This window comes from Aquarana catesbeiana, linkage group LG01, assembly GCF_042186555.1.
Source record: "Aquarana catesbeiana isolate 2022-GZ linkage group LG01, ASM4218655v1, whole genome shotgun sequence".
In the NCBI taxonomy this organism is placed as follows: domain Eukaryota; kingdom Metazoa; phylum Chordata; class Amphibia; order Anura; family Ranidae; genus Aquarana; species Aquarana catesbeiana.
In genome coordinates, this window is record NC_133324.1 from 591,168,032 (window position 1) to 591,189,080 (window position 21,049).

The window sequence follows — 21,049 nt, forward strand, 5'->3', positions numbered from 1 at the left end:
TTGAACAAAAAAAAAAAAAACTGTACATGGACAGCTTTACTCAAGTCAAATGTCCAACTTAATAGAAGAAATCACCATCTTAACAATCCCCCCAACCCCCCCCCCCCCCCCCCCCCGACACCTGGGTACTCTTATTCCACAATGCACTTCTCCCTGCTCCTAAGTATAAGCAGTCTTTGCTCCCACTTTTTTAAATGTGGCCAAGAGCCTAATTCCGAAATATTGGAAAGCCTCTAAACCAGCATCTATAGTGAATGGATATTGTATGGATAAAATATATTTTAAATTAGAATCCTTTAGAGGGATGACTACAATACACACTACAAAATTTGTACAACCTGGTTCTTGTAAGCATTCATATTTCTGAAAATCTTTTCTGGGAACAGCACCAGACCTAATATTACAGTAAAATGTGTTATTTTAAACACTTATCGCAGTAGATGAATGCCAGCCTGCAGAACAGTAGCCTTAAAATAACAGGAGACTACTCTGAGAAGCTTACCCCTCCCCCAACACAATTATATGTCTTGTAATTATACCTATATACAGTTTGAAAGTTTGCTTTCCTCTGTTAAGTAGGGACAGAAAACTCGATGGTACTTAAGCATTACTTTGTTTGAAATAACCATAAGATAAAGAGAAGCATTAAGGCTGCAGAAAATGGTAATTGTTTACCCTGGTGTTACAGTTACTGCACCTTGTCAAAAGGGCTTTTTTTATGTTTAAGAAAATTTTTTATTTCACCTTCCTCAGTCCTCAGTCTGCAAACCAAAGTAGTGCTGATGCACCCTGTTAAATATATTTTCCTCCTTCTTTTGCATTGTAACAAATTTCCGCCCTTAGCAAAACACATATTTCTCCTGTAGTGTCACCTGAACATATTTCTTCTAGACGTGTATTTAGATAAAGTATGGGATCGCTGGTTTACTAAAGGAGTAGAGAATGTTCACTTAGCAAAGTTAATGTTCACCTAGTTTAGTCATGTGAAGTTGCACTCACTACAATCATGCAGCCATGTGCAGGGCTCTTTTTATTTCTCTGATTATTTAATGTGAACACAGCTTTACCCCATTTACTAAACTAAAGAACATTCATTTTGCTAAGTAAATGTTTTCTGCTTCTACAGTACATCAAACCCAATTCGTTCTTTTCACACAGCATGGGCTCTTAATGGGAGGACTTTTTACCTGTTAGTGGCACTTTAGAAAAACTTCAAAAACTCTGCTGACTTAAGAGTGGTTGAAAACATATACATAGTGAAATAACTAGCATTAGATGATGCACAGAAATGAAAAAAAAAAATCCTATTACATAAGTTGTACCTGTTTATCTGAAGGCCTCTGTCCTTCACAGTCATTCCAAGTCCAGATTTTACACAAGATCTCTTAACTCTGAAAAGCAGGGGGCAAGGAACTGAAGTCTCACAGTGCCAATCTCAGTGAGGACAGCTCTGAGCCCTGACTAGAGGGAGGGACACCCCCCATACATAGTACACAGAGAACATGCATAACTGTGGCTGTTAATCACAGACTGTGTGCTGGAGCACTCCTCTCTCACCACTATTTTATCTCTTTATGTCAGAAAACTTGTCAGAAGCGATTCATACAAATAACAGAGGAATGAGGCAGCATAGAGAAATCAATAAGAGTGGTTTGGATAGAGACAAGTACACAGTATAGAAATATATTGTATATTTTTTTAAAATTTAGGTACTTGTATAGTGTCATCAATTTACGTAGAACTTTACGTATGTATTAGGCTGAGTTCACATATGTGCGGCCGCGGCTCACTGCATGGGGTTCGGTGCGTCCCTGTTTACCGGTTCAGGCGCATGGTAGCCAATCAGCTTCTAACTTCAGCTTGTTTAATTAAGCTTTGACAAAAAAACCTGGACATTGATTGGTTTCTATGCAGAGCTGCACCAGATTTTGCATGCTCCAGTTTTAGTAAATAAACCCCTATGTGTATGATTTTTTAAATTTTTTTTTGTTTTGTTTTATCAATTTCCTATTGTTGCATTTTTTTTTTTTTTACTTACCTTCCTTTGAGTGTGCTGAAGTCCTCTTCTTTGCTTGTCACTTCATCACAAGGTCTACTGAGTTCTTCACTACACTGGGGCTAGGAAGGTGCCCTACATCAATGTTCTTCGTATTTGTGGTGCCCTCTTGGTCAACCACCCCCCACCCCCCCTCACCCCGGGGCCAGTGGAGTGTCCTGGTCCGTATAACAGATAGGTAAATAAAATGCTGAAAACCATTTTTCTCAGCATACATCAAGGTGCTACTGAACAGGGTGACAACGCTGTTGAGAAAGGACTGTGAACTTGCACAATCCCCAGATATTTAACCACTTCAGATCTTACACCTGTACACTAATGTCAATACCAGAGCAATTTCTTTTTTTTATAATTGACAATTTTTATTAAGTTTCAAAGTATACAATACAATTGTTGAAAGTAACTTTGCATGTGAAAAAAGGAAAAACAAAAAAAGAGGCAATGAAAGCATAGTATTCATAACAGGCTTCTCTAGAAAAAGGAGAGCGGACCTTAGAAATCTAGACTGACATATGAAAATTGCTTAGCCCATTCTTCTCAAAGAGGAAGTAAGAGGATAGAGAAAAGAAAAGAAAGAAAAGGGAAGTGAGAGAGGTATAGAAAGGACCCATATATTAGGGCGCGTCTCTCCAGGGCTCCAGGTGTGTACAATGTTCAAGGCAGGGGGGGTCTCATGGAATCGCGGGGGGTTCCAGTCGCTTGTGCCAAGGCTCCCATGTTGCTGTGTGTCTGTCTACTCTATCTGTAAGTCTGGCTGTCATGGATTCCATAATCTTTAAGTCTTTAATTCTGTCCAGAGCAATTTCTACATTTCTGCTATGGACATATTGATTCGAAAAGAACTTTATCATTACTTAAGACATCAAAGTAATGAATACATCTGGTCAGAAGGTGGGTGGGGGGGGAATAGGGGTGAAACTTGCTAGGTGCTGCGCTTTAAGTTGATGCACACATCTCTGGTTGGCAGCACGCGTGTCTATTTACTGTAGGAGCTAGCCAACTAATCGAGTCACCCAAAAACAGGGGAAGGGGGCTGATGGTTCACTGATTGGCCAGGAAAATAAAAGGCACATTTTGCCAAGGAAGCAGAATTTATATACCATGTACAGTAGGTCTGGACTTCCTTGAATTAATAAAAAAAAAAATTTAGTGTCACTTTAAAAAAGGGGTTAAATAGGAACAATTTTTATTTTAAAAAATTGCCAGGTTGCCTTAACATTTTACGCAAAATGCATGCAAAATGCAGAAAGCATGTCTCCAGGTCTAAACCCTATTGAGCATCTGTGGGGGATCTCAAACGGAAGGTGGAGGAGTGCAAGGTCTCTAACATCCACCAGCTCTGTGATGTCATCATGGAGGAGTGGAAGAGGACTCCAGTGGCAACCTGTGAAGCTCTGGTGAACTCCATGCCCAAGAGGGTTAAGGCAGTGCTGGAAAATATTGGTGGCCACACAAATTATTGACACTTTAGGCCCAATTTGGACATTTTCACTTAGGGGTGTACTCACTTTTGTTGCCAGCGGTTTAGACATTAATGGCTGTGTGTTGAGTTATTTTGAGGGGACAGCAAATTTACACTGTTATACAAGCTGTACACTCACTACTTTACATTGTAGCAAAGTCTCATTTCTTCAGCGTTGTCACATGGAAACAAATAATAAAATATTTACAAACATGTGAGGGTGTACTCACTTTTATGAGATACTGTATACTATAAACAGAATAGTAAAATGTTGGCAATGGAACTGAAGGCCTGTGTGAGTCATAATAAACTTTTCCCATTTCCCAGTCAGGTGACACACCATGTCATACCTAGGCCAATTATCTTATCCTTTCAGTTCTGCAATCACACAAGTCTTAAATTATAATGTAGACTGTTTGAGTCATAACATAATTGTTTTAAAATGACATTGTCACAAAGCAAAGCTCCTATATTAGCCTGTAACAGCAGCAGGCCTGACCCAAAGGCTGATCATTTAGTTTATTGAGTAGGTGTACTGTAGCTTTACTGCCCAAGAATTAGTACACAGCATGTGTGTGTTTAGCTTTGTGACATTGTTTAAGAATGTATGTACCACTCAGTTTCATCACTATATTGAAAATCTAAAAAATTACTTATTTTTAATAATGTTAGAAATTACCATTCAGTTCTTTTTCAGGTTCAGACATCTTTTTGAATAGCAAATATATTTACAAGTGAGGGAAAAAAGTATTTGATCCCCTGCTGATTTTGTACGTTTGCCCACTAGCAAATAAAATTACCAGTCCATAATTTTATTGGTAGGTTTATTTTAACAGCGAGAGACAGAACAACAAAAATATCCAGAAAAACACATTTCAAAAAAGTTATAAATTGATTTGCATTTTAATGAGTGAAATAAGTATTTGATCCCCTATGAATCCTTAAAGGGAGTGCTCCTACTCTCAGCTTGTTAACTGTATAAAAATAGACCTGTCCCCAGAGGCAATCAGATTCCAATCTCTCCACCATAACCAAGACCAAAAAGCTGTCCAATGATCTCAGGGACAGGATTGTAGACCTACACAAGGCTGAAATGGGCTACAAGACCATCGCCAAGCAGCTTGGTGAGAAGGTGACAATAGTTGGTGCGATTATTTGCAAATGTAAGAAATACAAAATAACTGTCAGTTTCCCTCGGTCTGTGGCTCCATGCAAGTTCTCACCTCGTGGAGTTTTAATGATCATGAGAACATGAGGAATCAGCCTAGAACTACACAGTGAATCTTGTCAATGATCTCAAGGCAGCTGGAACCATAGTCACCAAGAAAACAATTGGTAACACACTACGCCATGAAGGATTGAAATCCTGCAGCGCCCACAAGGTCCCCCTGCTCAAGAAAGCACTTGTACAAGCCTGTCTGAAGTCGGCAAATGATCTGAATGATTCAGAGGAGAAATGGGTGAAAGTGTTGAGGTCAGATGAGACTAAAATCAAGCTCTTTGGCATCAACTCAACTCGCCATGTTTGGAGGAGGAGGAATGCTGCCTATGACCCCAAGAACACTATCCCCACTGTCAAACATGGATGTGGAAACATTATGCTTTGGGGGGGTTTTCTGCTAAGGGAAAAGGACAACTTCATCGCATCAAAGGACGATGGACGGGATCATGTGCCGTCAAATCTTGGGTGACAAACTCCTTACCTAAGCCAGAGCATTGAAACTGGGTTGTGGATGGGTATTCCAGCATGACAATGACCCAAAACACACAGCCAAGGCAACAAAGGAGTGGCTCAAGAAGGAGCATATTAAGGTCCTTGAGTGGCCTAGCCAGTCTCCAGACCTTAATCCCATAGAAAATATGTGGAGGGAGCTGAAGGTTCGAGTTACCAAACATCAGCCTCGAAACCTTAATGACTTGGAGAGGATCTGCAAAGAGGAGTGGGAAAAAATCCCTCCTGAGATGTGTGCTCACCTGGTGGCCAACTACAAGAAACGTCTGACCTCTGTGATTGCCAACAAGGGTTTTGTCACCAAGTACTAAGTCATGTTTTGCAAAGGGTTCAAATACTTATTTAACTCATTAAAATGCAAATCAATTTATAACTTTTTTGAAATGTGTTTTTCTGGATTTTTGTTGTTGTTATTCTGTCTCTCACTGTTAAAATAAACGTACCATTAACATTATAGATGGACAATTTCTTTGTCAGTGGGCAAACGTACAAAATCAGTAGGGGATCAAATACTGTAGTTACTTTAGGAAGTTTTTTACCTAAACACTAAAGCTGGCCATACACTGTACAAATTACCTCCTGAGAAATTAGTGGGTCAGTGGCTTTGTCAGCCGCCTTCTGCCCAACATCCCTCAACTGAAAAAAATCAAAGGACCCATAGGCGTGCGCACAGGGTGTGCCTGAGCACACCCTAATCACCCCATGTGCATTAGCATTATCCAGGGACAGCACCAGGTGGGTGGTTGAGGGTGCCAGTGACCAGTGTAAATGCCCTCTTTATATTAAAGGCTAGGTTCAACACTAGGAACACGTTACACCCATATTTAGGGCATAACATAATATGCTCTCTATCAACTGTCTCCCACCAACAGAGACTCCTTTCTGTGACAGCAGGTGACATTCATGTGTGTTTGAGATTTGGGGTGCGCACCCTAATGCAATAGGCTGCGCACACCTATGAAAGGACCCGACTGGAAAATTTGTCAGCTCAAAAACAGGTGCATCTAATTGACAGGACAAAATAATGTCTGTCTTTCTTGTCTAAGCAATGACGTTTGTGTGCCCCCCCCCCCCCCAATTCTGCACATGCTCAGATGTGCTGCAGGGCTTAGGGTCCCCACAGAGCCCTATGGTACATGTACGCACACACACGTGTGAAGATGGGCTGGGATTCAAGTCCCAAAACTCTGTATCTGTACATGTGTGGCAAAATCCCTTGCGTGTGCACAGACGTGCTGTAGGGTTCTGCCATGTTTGAAAGCCAGGCAGTGCCTTTTGGCTCATCTGTGCACATGCAAAAATAACAAATGTGGCTGTGTTGGGGGGGGGGGGGGGGCCTAATGGAAAGGGACAGAAGTTCCTCTTAAAAAAACCTTTATAGTAGAATTATGGCTTCTTACAGGCGGTCCCCGGGTTACAAACAAGATACAACAAAAAAACTATTTTAAAGTTTTTTGGATAGCATAGGAAAAGGTTAACAGTAAAGTTTGATTTGCTGTCTGTGCCCCTGTTCAGAAGATTTCACCTCACTTTCTGTCCCAATGACAATTGGATTTTGAAAATTTTGGGTTGTTGTGGAAACAAGGATCGGTGATAAAGCATCAGTGGAGGCACCTTTTTCCCATAATAACTCTTATGCCCCGTAGACACGGTCGGACATTGATCGGACATTCCGACAACAAAATCCTAGGATTTTTTCCGACGGATGTTGGCTCAAACTTGTCTTGCATACACACGGTCACACAAAGTTGTCGGAAAATCCGATCGTTCTGAACGCGGTGACGTAAAACACGTACGTTGGGACTATAAACGGGGCAGTGGCCAATAGTTTTCGTCTCTTAATTTATTCTGAGCATGCGTGGCACTTTGTGCGTCGGATTTGTGTACACACGATCGGAATTTCCGACAACGGATTTTGTTGTCGGAAAATTTTATAGCCTGCTCTCAAACTTTGTGTGTCGGAAAATCTGATGGAAAATGTGTGATGGAGCCCACACACGGTCGGAATTTCCGACAACAAGGTCCTATCACACATTTTCCATCGGAAAATCCTATCATGTGTACAGGGCATTACAGTAGTGATTTTCCCTTCCAGGGGGTAGATTTCCACTCACTTCCTGTTGTTTCCCTCCGTTTGTAAGTAGGAGTTGTTTGTAAGTCAGATGTTTGTAACTAGGGGACCACCTGTATTTAAAAAAATATGTGCTGCACTGCTTTCTGGATTGGCAGCACTGCCTCTGTTGTTGTAACCGTTCCACTGTGAGCTGCAGTGCCTGGGAGGGGGAGCATGCAAGACATAAATGAAGGTGGATTTGGCTCAGTAGGTGAAGAAAGTTTTTTGTTTACTGTATATGGGACCTATTTTGACTGCTGTACAGGAGCCATTAGTCGCACTTTAAAGTACAATTCAGCTGCAATTTGGGGAGTTCAAACACAGATCGTAATGGAAGCATGACTCACTTTAAACACGCCCTTAGCAGGCTTCATTAGACTTCAGCATTACTAGAATCTTGTTAAAAGCCTGCCAACAATTTGTTTAAAGTGACAGCCAGCATTTCTTATGATATCTATGTTCAACATTTTTGTACTGGAACTGAAGTTTTCTTTAAAATATATAAACCCAACAATGAATTTATTTTCTTTGCTCCCTTTTGGTCTGCTAAATATACCATTGAAAATATTTTTTGTTGTATCTGACCAATATCCAAAGTACCTGTTGATTTTTTCAGAAATCTTGTGAGCTGCTGCTCTGTCTGTGCACAAGGAGGGGTTATTGAAATGATAAGCTCTTATGAGCATGGCCCTCCTAACCATCTTGCATTGAATAGGATTGAAACTGACCTGTCTCCCTTTATATTGTAAAGTGCTGCACAATCTGTTAGTTGCTATAATCCTGTATAATAAAAATAATATTTATAAAAATAATAATGCAGATGAGAAGAGGTCCATGTGCTTTGCAACCCATTATAAATAAAATAATCAGGCTGACAGCACATACTTAGGAGCTCAGAGCTGAAAATACACAGTGTTGTCATGTCAAAGTGGAAGGTACAGTGCCTTGAAAAAGTATTCATACCCCATTGAGATTTTCCACATTTTGTCATGTTACAACCAAAAACATAAATGTATTTTATTGGGATTTTATGTGATAGACCAACACAAAGTGGCACAGAATTATGAAGTGGAAGGAAAATGATATGTGGTTTTCACATTTTTTTTACAAATAAATATCTGAAAAGCGTGGCATGCATTTGTAGTCAGCCTACTTTACTCCGATATCCCTAACTAAAATCTAGTGGAACCAATTGCCTTCAGAAGTCACCTAATTAGTAAATAGAGTCCACCTGTGTGTAATTCTATCTCAGTATAAATACATCTGTTCTGTGAAGCCCTCAGAGGTTTGTTAGAGAACCTGAGTGAACAAACAGCAACATGAAGGCCAAGGAACACACCAGATAAGTCAGGGATAAAGTTGTGGAGAAGTTTAAAGCAGGGTTAGGGTATAAAAAACATCCCAAGCTTTGAACATCTCACGGGGGCACTGTTCAATTCATCATCCAAAAAATGGAAAGCGTAAGGCACAATTGCAAACCTTCCAAGACATGGCCGTCCACCTAAACTGACAGGCCGGGCAAGGAGAGCAGTAATCAGAGAAGCAGCCAAAAGGCCCATGGTAACTCTGGAGGAGCTGCAGAGATCCACAGCTCAGGTGGGAGAATCTGTCCACAGGACAACTATTCGTTGTGCACTCCACAAATCTGGCCTTTATGGAAGAATGGCAAAAAGAAAGCCATTGTTGAAAGAGAGCCAAGAAGTCCCATTTGCAGTTTGAGAGAAGCCAGGTGGGGGACCCAGCAAACATGTGGAAAAAGGTGCTCTGGTCAGATGAGACCAAAATTGAACTTTTTGGTCTAAAAGCAAAACGCTATGTGTGGTGGAAAACTAATACTGCACATCACCTTGTTGATGGGAAGATAGATGAAGTCAAATACAGGGCAATCTTAGAAGAAAACCTCTTAGAGTCTGCAAAAGACTTGAGACTGGGGCAGAGGTTCACCTTCCAACAGGACAACAACCCTAAATATACAGCCATAGCTACAATGGAATGCTTTAGATCAAAGCATATTCATGTGTTAGAATGACCCAGTCAAAGTCCAGACCTAAATCTAATTGAGAATCTGTGTCAAGACTTGAAAATTGCTGTTCACAGACGCTCCCCATCCAATCTAACAGAGCTTGAGCTATTTTGCAAGAATGGGCAAAAATGTCACTTTCTAGATGTGCAAAGATGGTAGAGACATACCAAAAAGACTTGCGGGGTTCTACAAAGTATTGACTGAATACAAATACACGCCACACTTTTCACATATTTGTACAAAATGTTGAAAACCATTTATCATTTTCCTTCCACTTCACAATTATGTGCCTTTTTGTGTTGGTCTCATAAAATCCTAATAAAATACATTTACGTTTTTGGTTGTAACATGACAAAATGTAGAAAATTTCAAGTAGTTTGAATACTTTTTCAAGGCACTGTATATTTCTGAGCTTTATGTCAAAATACTCTTTTCTTAGTAAAAGGATTGCTTCATTATTAAAACAGTCCTGTAGCCTTACATTTTAGACTGTAACAGAACCCTTCAACTTGCGTGCATGATAAATACAGTATTTTTTTTTATATATGTGCAATATTAAATTATGTTATTTACGATCATTTACACATGGAATCATTTTTAATCCTTACATGTTTCTTGCCACTCAGAATCTTCTTTTTCCATTTTTTGTTTGATCTCCTGAGCTTCTTTCCAATTCATGTAAATTTCCATAGTACGTTCCTCTAATTTTTCATTTGTTTGTGACTTCATTATGGCAGATTTTTTCTGTGATAACACAAATCAATGAAGAAATCACATCATAAATTACAAGGAATACTAAATAGAATACAATGAACCTCTGTGTCTCTGTAATTAATGTGCAAAATAGAGTGTTGTAAGCTGCTGTACACCTCCTATTTCCAAATGGAAAAAGGTAAAGCGGTTCAAATATAGTTAGATTGGTGCAGCGCTCTCAACAAAAACATATACTAAACTCAAATATACCGAATTAAAAAAAAAAAATCCACTTCAATTTGCTACAGGTGGTTGCCAGCTATTACCTTGTAAAACTGTGAACTATTAACTTCAGTGCAATGTGTGAAACTATTAACTTATTAAAAAAAAAAATATTTGCACCATTTCTTATCAACTGAGAACAATGATTATGATCGGCTTTCTTGCCTACTGTACTTGACTGTTCATTCTCTCCACTGGTTGGTCGCATTTTTGAGCACCCCCAGATATGGGATCGAAGTTGGTGGATCAGATGGCTGTCAACTTATGTCTATTAGTGTCTTAAAGAGAAAGTGTCATGATTGGGTTTATGCAAGAATCTGAACCTTTAGTCATAATAGTATGTACAGTAAAGTGTTGTGTTAATTTTGGAGGTGGACAATAGCATGTGTTAAAAAGTAAAAGTTCAGAGAGTTGATAAGGCAGCAACTAATTAAAGGGGTTAAATATAACTCTTTAATAAGTAATCCCACATCATTGTAGGATAATAAGGCTGAATATTCAGACCAACCGTGACCATTTCTCTTTAATAATTTTTATCACATATCATATCCATACAGTCAAATACGCCACCAAACTGCAAAATAATAAATACAATTGAAAGTAGTAAAGACTGGGGATGTCATCAATTTCTTGGAGTAATATATCTAACAATGAGAATAGACTAATTTGCTTTGATTTTCAAATGAACATTAAAATAGTCTTATGCCCCGTACACACGGTCGGACTTTGTTCGGACATTCCGACAACAAGATCCTAGGATTTTTTCAGACGGATGTTGGCTCAAACCTGTCTTGCATACACACGGTCACACAAAGTTGTCAGAAAATCCGATCGTTCTAAACGCGGTGGCGTAAAACACGTACGTCGGGACTATAAACGGGGCAGTGGCCAATAGCTTTCATCTCTTTATTCTGAGCACGCGTGGCACTTTGTCCGTCGGATTTGTGTACACACGATCGGAATTTCCGACAAAGGATTTTGTTATCGGAAAATTTTATATCCTGCTCTCAAACTTTGTGTGTCGGAAAATCCGATGGAAAATGTGTGATGGAGCCTACACACGGTCGGAATTTCCGACAACAAGATCCTATCACACATTTTCCGTCGGAGAATCCGACCGTGTGTACAGGGCATTAGAATAGCTACCATTTCTCCATTAAGAATTAATGATAATAATGAAGATTCTCAATGGGAGGCAGCCATTTGTAGAAAGAAAAAAAAAAAAAAAAAAAGAAGAATTATAAATAAAATATATAGGAGAAGGAAGAAGAGGAATGAAGGACGGAAATACAGAATAAAGACAGAAAAGGAGTAAAAAGGGTGGGGCAGAGATTAGACCATGCTAAAGTAAAGAGCAAGACCATTCCATCATATTTAAGGCTCACCCAACTAATACAGTTGTTCAATGTACTGTATTACTAGAAGAAGCAAGTCCAGCCAATTAGACTTCAAAATGTTCTAAAGATAGCCAATAGGTGATCTTTTTCTGACTGATCACGATGTCTGCTATATTGTTTCTGCGCTTAATACAATAAAGTGTCGAATTTAAAAATAACTATGCGACTGGGGACTTGGATGATGAATTTATATTTTCTGCATCAAAAGTCAAAAATGTTGCTGTTGGTAGGAACCCAGAATCTGTAAGCAGGTTACAACGTAGAACCAAATTAAGAGGATTATAGCACTTTGTCCACACATTGGGGTTATTTACTAAAGACAACTCCACTCTGCATTGCAAGTGATTTGAGGGGAAGATCTGAAATGAGGGGAAGCTCTGCTGATTTTATCAAGCTAAAATGCTGTTTTTTATTTTCCTTGCATGTCCCCCCCAGATCTACAGCAACTGTACTTTCAAGTGCACTTGTAGGGCAAAGTGGATTTGCCTTTAGTAAATAACCCCCATTGGGGTTATTTATTATTTTCCACTTACAGAATAAGCAGCTATAACATTGGTTATTTAGGCTGACATAACGTGCTATTGGTAAACTATCCTAAGCATTTCCCAAAGCTTTTTTTTAGTTTTAAAGCTCTTGGTTGCAACAATCCTCAGTTCCCCTATATCTGATTCTAATAGTTTTACATGTCCTCCACCCATCTCATCCTATGCATTTGGAGGAACTTTGGGAACTGCAAATAGGCCTTAAAAGAAGAGTGCAAACGCAGCAATGATGCATCATATTAACAAATGATCAAGTTAGCAAGGAAGTTTTGTACCTGATAAGAGTTTCTAATGCCTTAACTGCAGGTATTAGAAGAGATCTTGTTTACTAAAAACTTAAAGTGGAAGTAAACCCAATGTCATTATTTCTAAACTACTGCCATAGGGGTTATCTATAAGGATATACATGCCTCCTGCATGTATCTTTACCTGTCAAATGTCTCCCCTCTGTCTGTTATGAGACCTGAAAAACTTCCATATTCTGTGGGCGGGTCTGTTGTCTGGAGCTCGGTGGGTGGAGTCGTGATGTCAGTAGACTCCCCGCCCACCTCTACACTCCCCTTGTCAATATGCATTTTCTCCTGTGTATTTCTTACACTGAACTTCTCCTATGATCTCTAACATCCAGTGAAAAGACAGGAAAGTAACCACATGACTTCAGCATGCCAAATCATGCTGAGGTGTGGAACAGCCAATCCTTGCAGAGCTGCTGAAGAAAGGAGTGGGGGAGGGAATTAAAAAATAATGCCTGTGTCTTAGGCAATGCACGAGATGTAAATCACCTGTCACTCACAGCAAGGGGGAGGATTTGACAAAGTTTTTCTCAGTTTGTCAAGTTTTATCTCACTGAACAATAAAAGAGGATTGCTCAGAGATGGATTAACTCTGTGTGGCAAGACTGGGCTCAAATGATAGGAATCCTTATACTCTATATTATGACAAAAAAAATGTTTCCGGGTTTACATCCACTTTAAGGCAGGATATAGTGGGAAAAAATGGGATAAGAGGCCAGGTTGTCTATGTCATTAGTGGGAATTCATTAATAGCATTCAAAAAGGGCAAAGATGCTATCTGAGAGGCTATGAAATATTGGCAACACCCAAACCTGCTTCTATTGTGCCATTACAAAGTAGCCTTATTAAATGTTCTATGTAGAATCCATCCATTCCCCTGCATTACATGCAGTAGTATATCATTTACTGCAGAAAGGGTAATAAAATAGTTTGAGGAGATATCTTGCTTTGCAGCTTCTATTCTGCTCATTCTTTTGGTTTACTTTCAAATTCTAAAGACTACATATGTCATGGTACTTTGACGCCTGCAAGCAGTGATAATGTGTTCCTTGTACTGATTGTGCCTCCTGTATTTCAGAAGGCGGGCTCTGTGAAATGAGTAACACAAGCAATGCCTACTTACAGCAGTGGTGTATTTTGGTTTTGTGCTGCCCTAGGCAAGACTAAAATCGGGTGCCCCCGCCCCCCATTTAAATTTGTCCCACCTCTTCCTGCCCGTTGACACCCACCACCAGCCAATCACCCCAAAAACAAGGGTTTTTTGCAACTTTATTTTTTTGTTGTACAGGTACAATTTTTTTTGGGGGGGGGGCTGGCTTTGGAGAGACACCAGGGGTCTAAGCAGACCTCTAATGTCTCTTTTTTGAGACTGATAAAGGGACATGAAGACAGTCCCTTCCTCTGCAGCCTGAGCTGCACTGTGGGTGAATGAGATAGGAGTCTGTATAGAGACTACTATTCATTCATAAAATGAAATATAGTAAACAGTTTATTATGTATTAGTGATTAATGAATACAGAAGCGATCAGTACTGTGATCGCTGTCTATTCTTTCAGGAAAGAAAGAGCCTGGTAAACACATGTTTACCAACCCCCCCCCCCTGGACTCTCCATCCATCCAGACCTCCCACACTAGCAGCGGCGGCAGCCGGCGGAAGGGGGGGCCATTGCACAAAGCAACCCCCCCACCCATCCACATCTTCCGCATTAGCAGCTGTGGGAGGAGGAAGTGGGAGAGCCAGCCAGCAGTACATGAAGGGGCGCCTGGCAATCACTGAGGTGGGAGCGCTAAAGAGAGGGTATCCTCTATGGATGCCCTGCAGCTCCCAAAGTCGACGGGAGGGCAGAGGGAAGCCAACAGCTGCAGGGCATCAGGTTTGCGGGGGTCACTGCAGCTGGGTGAAGTGGCAGGAAGAGGTAGCCTGGAGGTGGCGGTGCTGGTGCTGTCCCCATGAAAACTGTCGCAAAGGCAAATGCCTTGTTTGCCTCATGGCAGATATGCCCCTGACTTATAGGGCATAGTGAATATGTGTTACAGAATCCAATCAATACCGTTCAGAGTAATAAGAGTAGATTCAAAATAATTGAAATAAAATGTGGAAATTATGATACGATTTTACATTTTGGCCATAGATACATTTTAAAGTCTAAAGTGGTTGTAAACCTCTGAAATATGAACAAAGCATGTCCCTCTGTAGTGCATACTTGTCTCAATCCAGAGTACTAAGTAATTTCTGTCTGCTGTCTAGTTCCTATGCTAACTGCACGAGTCACTTCTGACAAATTCTCCTGACACCAAGAGGTAAAAAGGTGACAGGGGAGGGACCTCCAGCTGATTGAAAGCCTCAGATCTGTCCCTGCATGCTGTGTGAAGGAGGGTGTGTTCTCTTCCCTCTAACCAGCTCCCATGGAGCTCTTCAGAGTGTAACTTCAGCTCCCTGCTTTCTGAATGCTCAAACAAGCTTTTATAATTCTACACTTTGAACAGATGTAGAGGCAAGAGTGCTACAGATAAATAAGTACAACTTATATAAGAGGATTCGCTTCATCTCTGTGTATCACCTGAGGCCAGTCACTTCACTTGGTATATGTAAGGGTTTACAACCACTAACTTCTGCCACAATTCTTGTTTTGGATAGAGTTAAAATTTCTGCAAGGATTTTATACTTGTCATGGACTTCATAAGCAATATTTACCTTTACTTCCTGTCACTTTGATACCCATACAAGAAATGAGGAGTGAAGCAGCCACAAAGACAGGAAGGAACAGACAGCAATGAAAACACAGAAGTTTTATCCCTTCTCCACTGTACAAAACATTTTCTTGGTCTGTGTCCCCATTGTGGAAATTTTCCATTACATTTTTTCTGGAGTTGTCCTTTTCTGCATTGTTTATTTAGACATGCTAGGAGTACATGCACATTTATATGTACTATACGCAGAAAAGAATAATAATGAAGCATTGTCTATAGCATAGCAGTTACTGTACAGAGAATTTGTCATAAGAGTTAATAAATGTACATTTCTATTTCACATTAAAAAAAAAAAAAAAAAAAAGGCTTTTGTCTCTCACTACTCTACGTTTAAAAACCTGCAAGTGTGGGGTATACTACTGTATAAACTCTAAACTGCTGTAAATGGATACAGTCCAGTGATGTCACAGAGTTTTTCTTTTTTTATTGGTGGTGTTATAGGTGGAGTTAGTAAGATACATATAGGTGTGCATTTATAAAACGACGTGTGTGTGCTACAGTAGTGTGCAGGTCAGGAATGGTGTTAGGTGTAGTGTGTTGTGTATGTGAGTGAGGGTCTGAAAAAATATTATAAAATACAAAAAAATAGGGTAGTGTTTAGAGAAAGGGAGGAAGGCCAACCATAGGCAAAGCGAATTTCTTTCCTGCAACCATAGGTTGCAGGAAATACATTTCCTTGGTTCTCCTATCAACATAGCCAGTGTTGATGCGGGAATCCCTTCTGCCAGGCCATTGTCTTCTCATGGAGGGGGGACAGGGGAGGGAGAGGGAAGCCGTCCTGGCTAGAAGGTACATTCAGCCTACCCATTATTGGTTTGAATCTCGGCCGGTTCAGCAGGAGATTTGAACTGTGTATGGTCGGTCTAAGGGGTTGGAAGATTGGGACAGGTTTGAGTGGAAAATTGGATATAAAAAGTGGTTAACCACTTAAAGGGGTTGTAAATGCAGAAGGTTTTTTTTTTTTTTTTACCTTAATGCATTCTATGCATTAAGGTAAAAAACCTTCTGGGTACAGCTCCCCCCAGCCCTCCCTTATACACTACTTACCTGAGCCCCATCTCGATCCAGCGATTTGCAAGACAGGAGCCGCTCTCCCGGGTATCTCTCACCTCATTGGCTCACACAGCTGCAGGAGCCATTGGCTCCTGCTGCAGTCAATCACAGCCAGTGAGCCAAGGAGTGTGTCAATGGACAATATCCATTCACAGAAGCATGGCTCAGCTGGGGGGAGGAGCCAGGACCACTGATGGAGGACCCCAAAAAAAATGATCAGGGCTGCTCTGTGCAAAGACTTGCACAGAGCAGGTAAGTATAATATGTTTGTGTTTTGTTTTTTAATTAAAACCTTAACCACCTCAATACAGGGCACTTACACCCCCTTCCTGCCCAAGCCATTTTTCAGTTTTCAGCGCTGTCGCACCTTGAATGACAATTGCGCGGTCATGTTACACTGCACCTTAATTAAATTTTTATCATTTTTTTCCCCACAAATAGAGCTTTCTTTTGGTGGTATTTGATCACCTCTGCGGTTTTTATTTATTGCGCTATAAACAAAAGAAGAGGGACAATTTTGAAAAAACACAATATTTTTTACTTTTTGCTATAATAAATATCCAATTTTTTTTTTTTTTTTTAACAAATTTTTTCCTCAGTTTAGGCCGATACGTATTCTTCTACATATTTTTGGTAAAAAAAAATTGCGATAAGCGTATATTGATTGGTTTGCGCAAAAGTTATAGCGTCTACAAAATAGGGGATAGATTTATAGCATTTTTATTATTTATTTATTTTTTACTAGTAATGGCGGCGATCTGCAATTTTTATTGTGACTACGATATTGCGGCGGACATATCGGACACTTTTGACACATTTTTGGGACCATTCACATTTATACAGCGACCAATGCTATAAAATTGCATTGATTACTGTGTAAATGTGACTGGCAGGGAAGGGGTTAACACTAGGGGGCGCTCGAGGGGTTAATGTATGACCTAAGGAGGTGATTCTAACTGTGGGGGGAGGGGACTGACTGGGGGAGGTGACCGATCGCTGTCCCTATGTACAAGGGACACGCCATCGGTCTCCTCTCCTCTCTGACAGGACGTGGATCTGTGTTTACATGCACAGATTCACGCTCCTGCTCTGTTACCCGGCAATCGCGGGTGCCCGGCGGACATCGCGGCCGCCGGGCACGCGCACCGGGTCCCGAGTGACGCAGCGGGCGCCGCCGGCGGCGCGCGCGCGCCCCCTAGTGACTCGGGAGGGCGAGGACGTCATATGACGTCCTCCCAGAACAACAGAAGCCTCGTCCAGCCATCATATGACGGTGGGCGGTGGCTTAGCGGTTAAGGGCCGGTTCACACAGGGGCGACTTGTCAGGCGACTAGGTCCCGTTCTGTGCTACGGAACCGTTCTAATAGGAGCGACGCAAGTCGCTCCGACTTAGAAAAAGGTTCCTGTACTACTTTGGGGGCGACTTGCATAGACTTGTGCTCCGCGGTACGTGGTCACATGTCCTATCATCCAACAACATCCGGATCCTTTGGCTGCCCCCCTATGTAAGCTGGAACGCATGCCAGCGTGGAGGAGACATGAAAGGCTATTTCTGACTGCGAAGTCACCCTGACATGCAAGCAGCCCCAGTGCCGGGTAGGCACCAACCAATGTAAGCGGCCATTTGGCTTTTTAATTTGTTTACTTTTTTAATAAATGGTTTTACGCTATGGAGACTGTTTTTGTTTCCTATGTATCCTTATCCTATCTTGAATGAGCCTGACGGGAATGATCCATGCCTATAATACCAACCACAGCCCGGCCATCCATGTGAGCAGGCACAACCCTGCACAAGCGCTAGTGACTCTCTTTTTAACTAAAGGAGTCATTGGTATCTGGTAAGCAGATATCTACTACTTCGAGGCGTTTTGCAAGTCGCCTCGGAAGTCGTTTGCAGGTCGCCTCGCTGAGGCGACCTGCAAGTCGTGCCGCCCCTGTGTGAACCGGGGCTTAGAATCACTTTAACCATTTAAGGACCAGGTATATTTTTCAAACTTGTTGTTTACAAGTTAAAATCTTTTTTTTTTTTGCTAGAAAATTACGTCGAACCCCCAAACATTATATGTGTATTTTTTTCAGACACCCTAGAGAATAAAGTGGAGGTTGTTGCAATACTTTCTGTCACACAGTATTTGCGCATCGGTCTTACAAGCGCAATTTCTTTGGGAAAAAAAAAACAATTTTTTTAATGAAAAAAAAAAATTAAGACAACAGTAAAGTTAGTCCAATTTTTTTTTATACTGTGGAAGATAATGTTACGTCGAGTAAAGTGATACCCAACATGTCACGCTTCAAAATTGCACCCGCTCGTGGAATGGCGACAAACGTTGACCGTTAAAAATCTCCATAGGCGACGTTTACAATACCTCACATGTGTGGTTTAAACACCGTTTTCAAATGCGGGCGGTAACTTACGAAATGCATTTGCTTCTGCACGCGAGCTCGGCGGGACGGGGCGCTTTCAATTTTTTTATTTTACTATTTTTATTTTTTACACTGTCCTTTTAAAATGTTTTATTTGGGTCACTTTTATTCCTATTACAAGGAATGTAAACATCCCTTGTAATAGAAAAAAAGTATGACAGGACCTCTTTAATGTGAGATCTGGGGTCAAAAATCCCTCAGAGCTTACATTAACACTTAAACGCAATTAAAAAAAAAAAAAAAATAAGTAAATAAAAAATTCCCCTTTAAGACCACTGGGCAGAAGTGACATTTGACGTCGCTTCCGTCATCCAATGTTAATGAGCTGAGTGGGGGCCATCTTTCCCTCACTCGGCGCCATGCTACTGAGAGGATAGGATCGGATCGTCTACCGGCGGCTCCGGTAAGCTGCGGAGACAAACGTGGTGCGAGGGGGGGGGGCACCTCTCCCGCCGCCAATAAAAGTGATCTCACGGCAAATCCGCCACGGAGACCACTTTTATCATAAAGAGGACCACCAGTCATTTCATAAATAAATGGGGTTATGGCAGTTATATGCTGCAATAAGAACGGTATTCTACGTCAAAGTACTGACGTACAATGACGGAGGTTTGCGGGAAGTAGTTAAAATAAAAATCAAACTGAAGTCCCTCTTTTATAGCAGATCTCGCACATTTTACCCTTACCCCAATCAGATGGGGTAAGGGTAAATATCTTGAATGAGGGCCTGAATAGCAATGAAAACCCAACAGAACTTCTAATCCTTCGCTACATTATCCAAAATTAGCACGTTTTGGCTAGACTTATATTTTAATAAAGCAAGCGATTAGGAATCACCTTTTTCCATATAATATTTAGCTGCTAAACTTGAAACAATTGCTACAGAATACTTTACAGACCGTTAGAGAGATGAGATTTAGGCATATTTTTGCCAGAAAGGAAAACCATTTCCTCTAACACAGATGAAGTAAAAAAACAGATGTAAGTAACAAACAGCTAAACAAAACAATACTCTGATGACATAAAACGCAGTTTGGAAGTAAACAAGCTCACAAAGAATTTTATTTTGACTAAAAACTTAAAAATAGTTAACAAAAAAGTATAGTTTTAAACAGGTCAGGAGCACAGATCTACAGTAAACCCAGACAGTGTTCATTCAGAATTGTATGTGCACATATGATCTTAAAGTTGAACTTTGGGCATCCAAGAAACTATACTTTCTAATACTAAATCCATTAGTCTGCACAAATCCATCCTTGGAATTTTCTTCTTAAATAAGTCTTTGTACCTTATTTTTGGCATGGGAACAGGGAATATTAAATCCGAGTCTGGCTTGTGGATTTGGCCATGTTTTTGAAGGTAATCAGGGAACCTAAGGCAGCTACTGAGATGTGGTACCCCCCTCCAAGAGCAGGAATGTTTAGTGTTGTTATAATTTATCTTTGTTCAGATTAGAGGGAGAATCACCATAATTAAACACTTGTCTACCAAGGTGCATTTATAATGGCATGGTAAAAAGGGTTTAAAGCACGTTCACATCTGCTACTGCAAATGTAAACTCGGTACCGACTTTAACAGCCGGTGAAGGGCATTCTGGTAAAAGTGATCTGATCACTTTTATAGGGCTCTGAAAGTAAAAAATCTGTGCTTGATTAGCTGCATTGGAGGGCAGAGAAACATTGGAGGTATAATAGACTCCTGATGTCTCCATAAAGAGGAGTTGTCACCCGGCCAATGCTATTACATAGGGAGCTTATTAGCCACCTTGTATTAGCAGTAAAGTTAAAAAAGAAACAAAAAAATGTAAATGTGTTAAAATATTAATTAAAATAAAACTACAAATAATCAATATAAAAAATGTTTTAAAAAAAATTAAAAACAAATAAAAATAATTAGAAACATGGTTTAAACACCCCCTCACTCACATACACACCCCATAAACATCAATTGCACATATGTGATCATCACATGAAAAAAAAAAAAAAACCTGAAGCAGCTTTCTGCACAAGAGAAGGTTTTCTATTTACCTTTATAAAAGCCTGTTTCTCCGATCTTTGCTCTGTTGAAGCAGTACAGTCTTTGCCAGTATCTTGAACATCTGGGGAGTGTCATGCCTGATTCCATCTACTGACCTTACATTACTACAGGACCCATAGTGACATACGGTTCAATGGATGAAACCAGGGTTTGCATTGGGGGAGACAGACATCTGACACTCTTGGAAGTGT

The 21,049-nt window shown here is 40.5% G+C and overlaps 1 protein-coding gene across 1 annotated transcript in view; it reads right to left on the minus strand.

Moving 5' to 3' along the window:
* SH2D4A (SH2 domain containing 4A) overlaps positions 1-21,049 on the minus strand; it is a 179,332-nt gene that overhangs the window by 23,730 nt on the left and 134,553 nt on the right. The window contains exon 5 of the mRNA XM_073598185.1: positions 9,995-10,130. Within this exon, the coding sequence (XP_073454286.1) occupies positions 9,995-10,130 (136 nt within the window). The remainder of the gene's footprint in view (positions 1-9,994; positions 10,131-21,049) is intronic.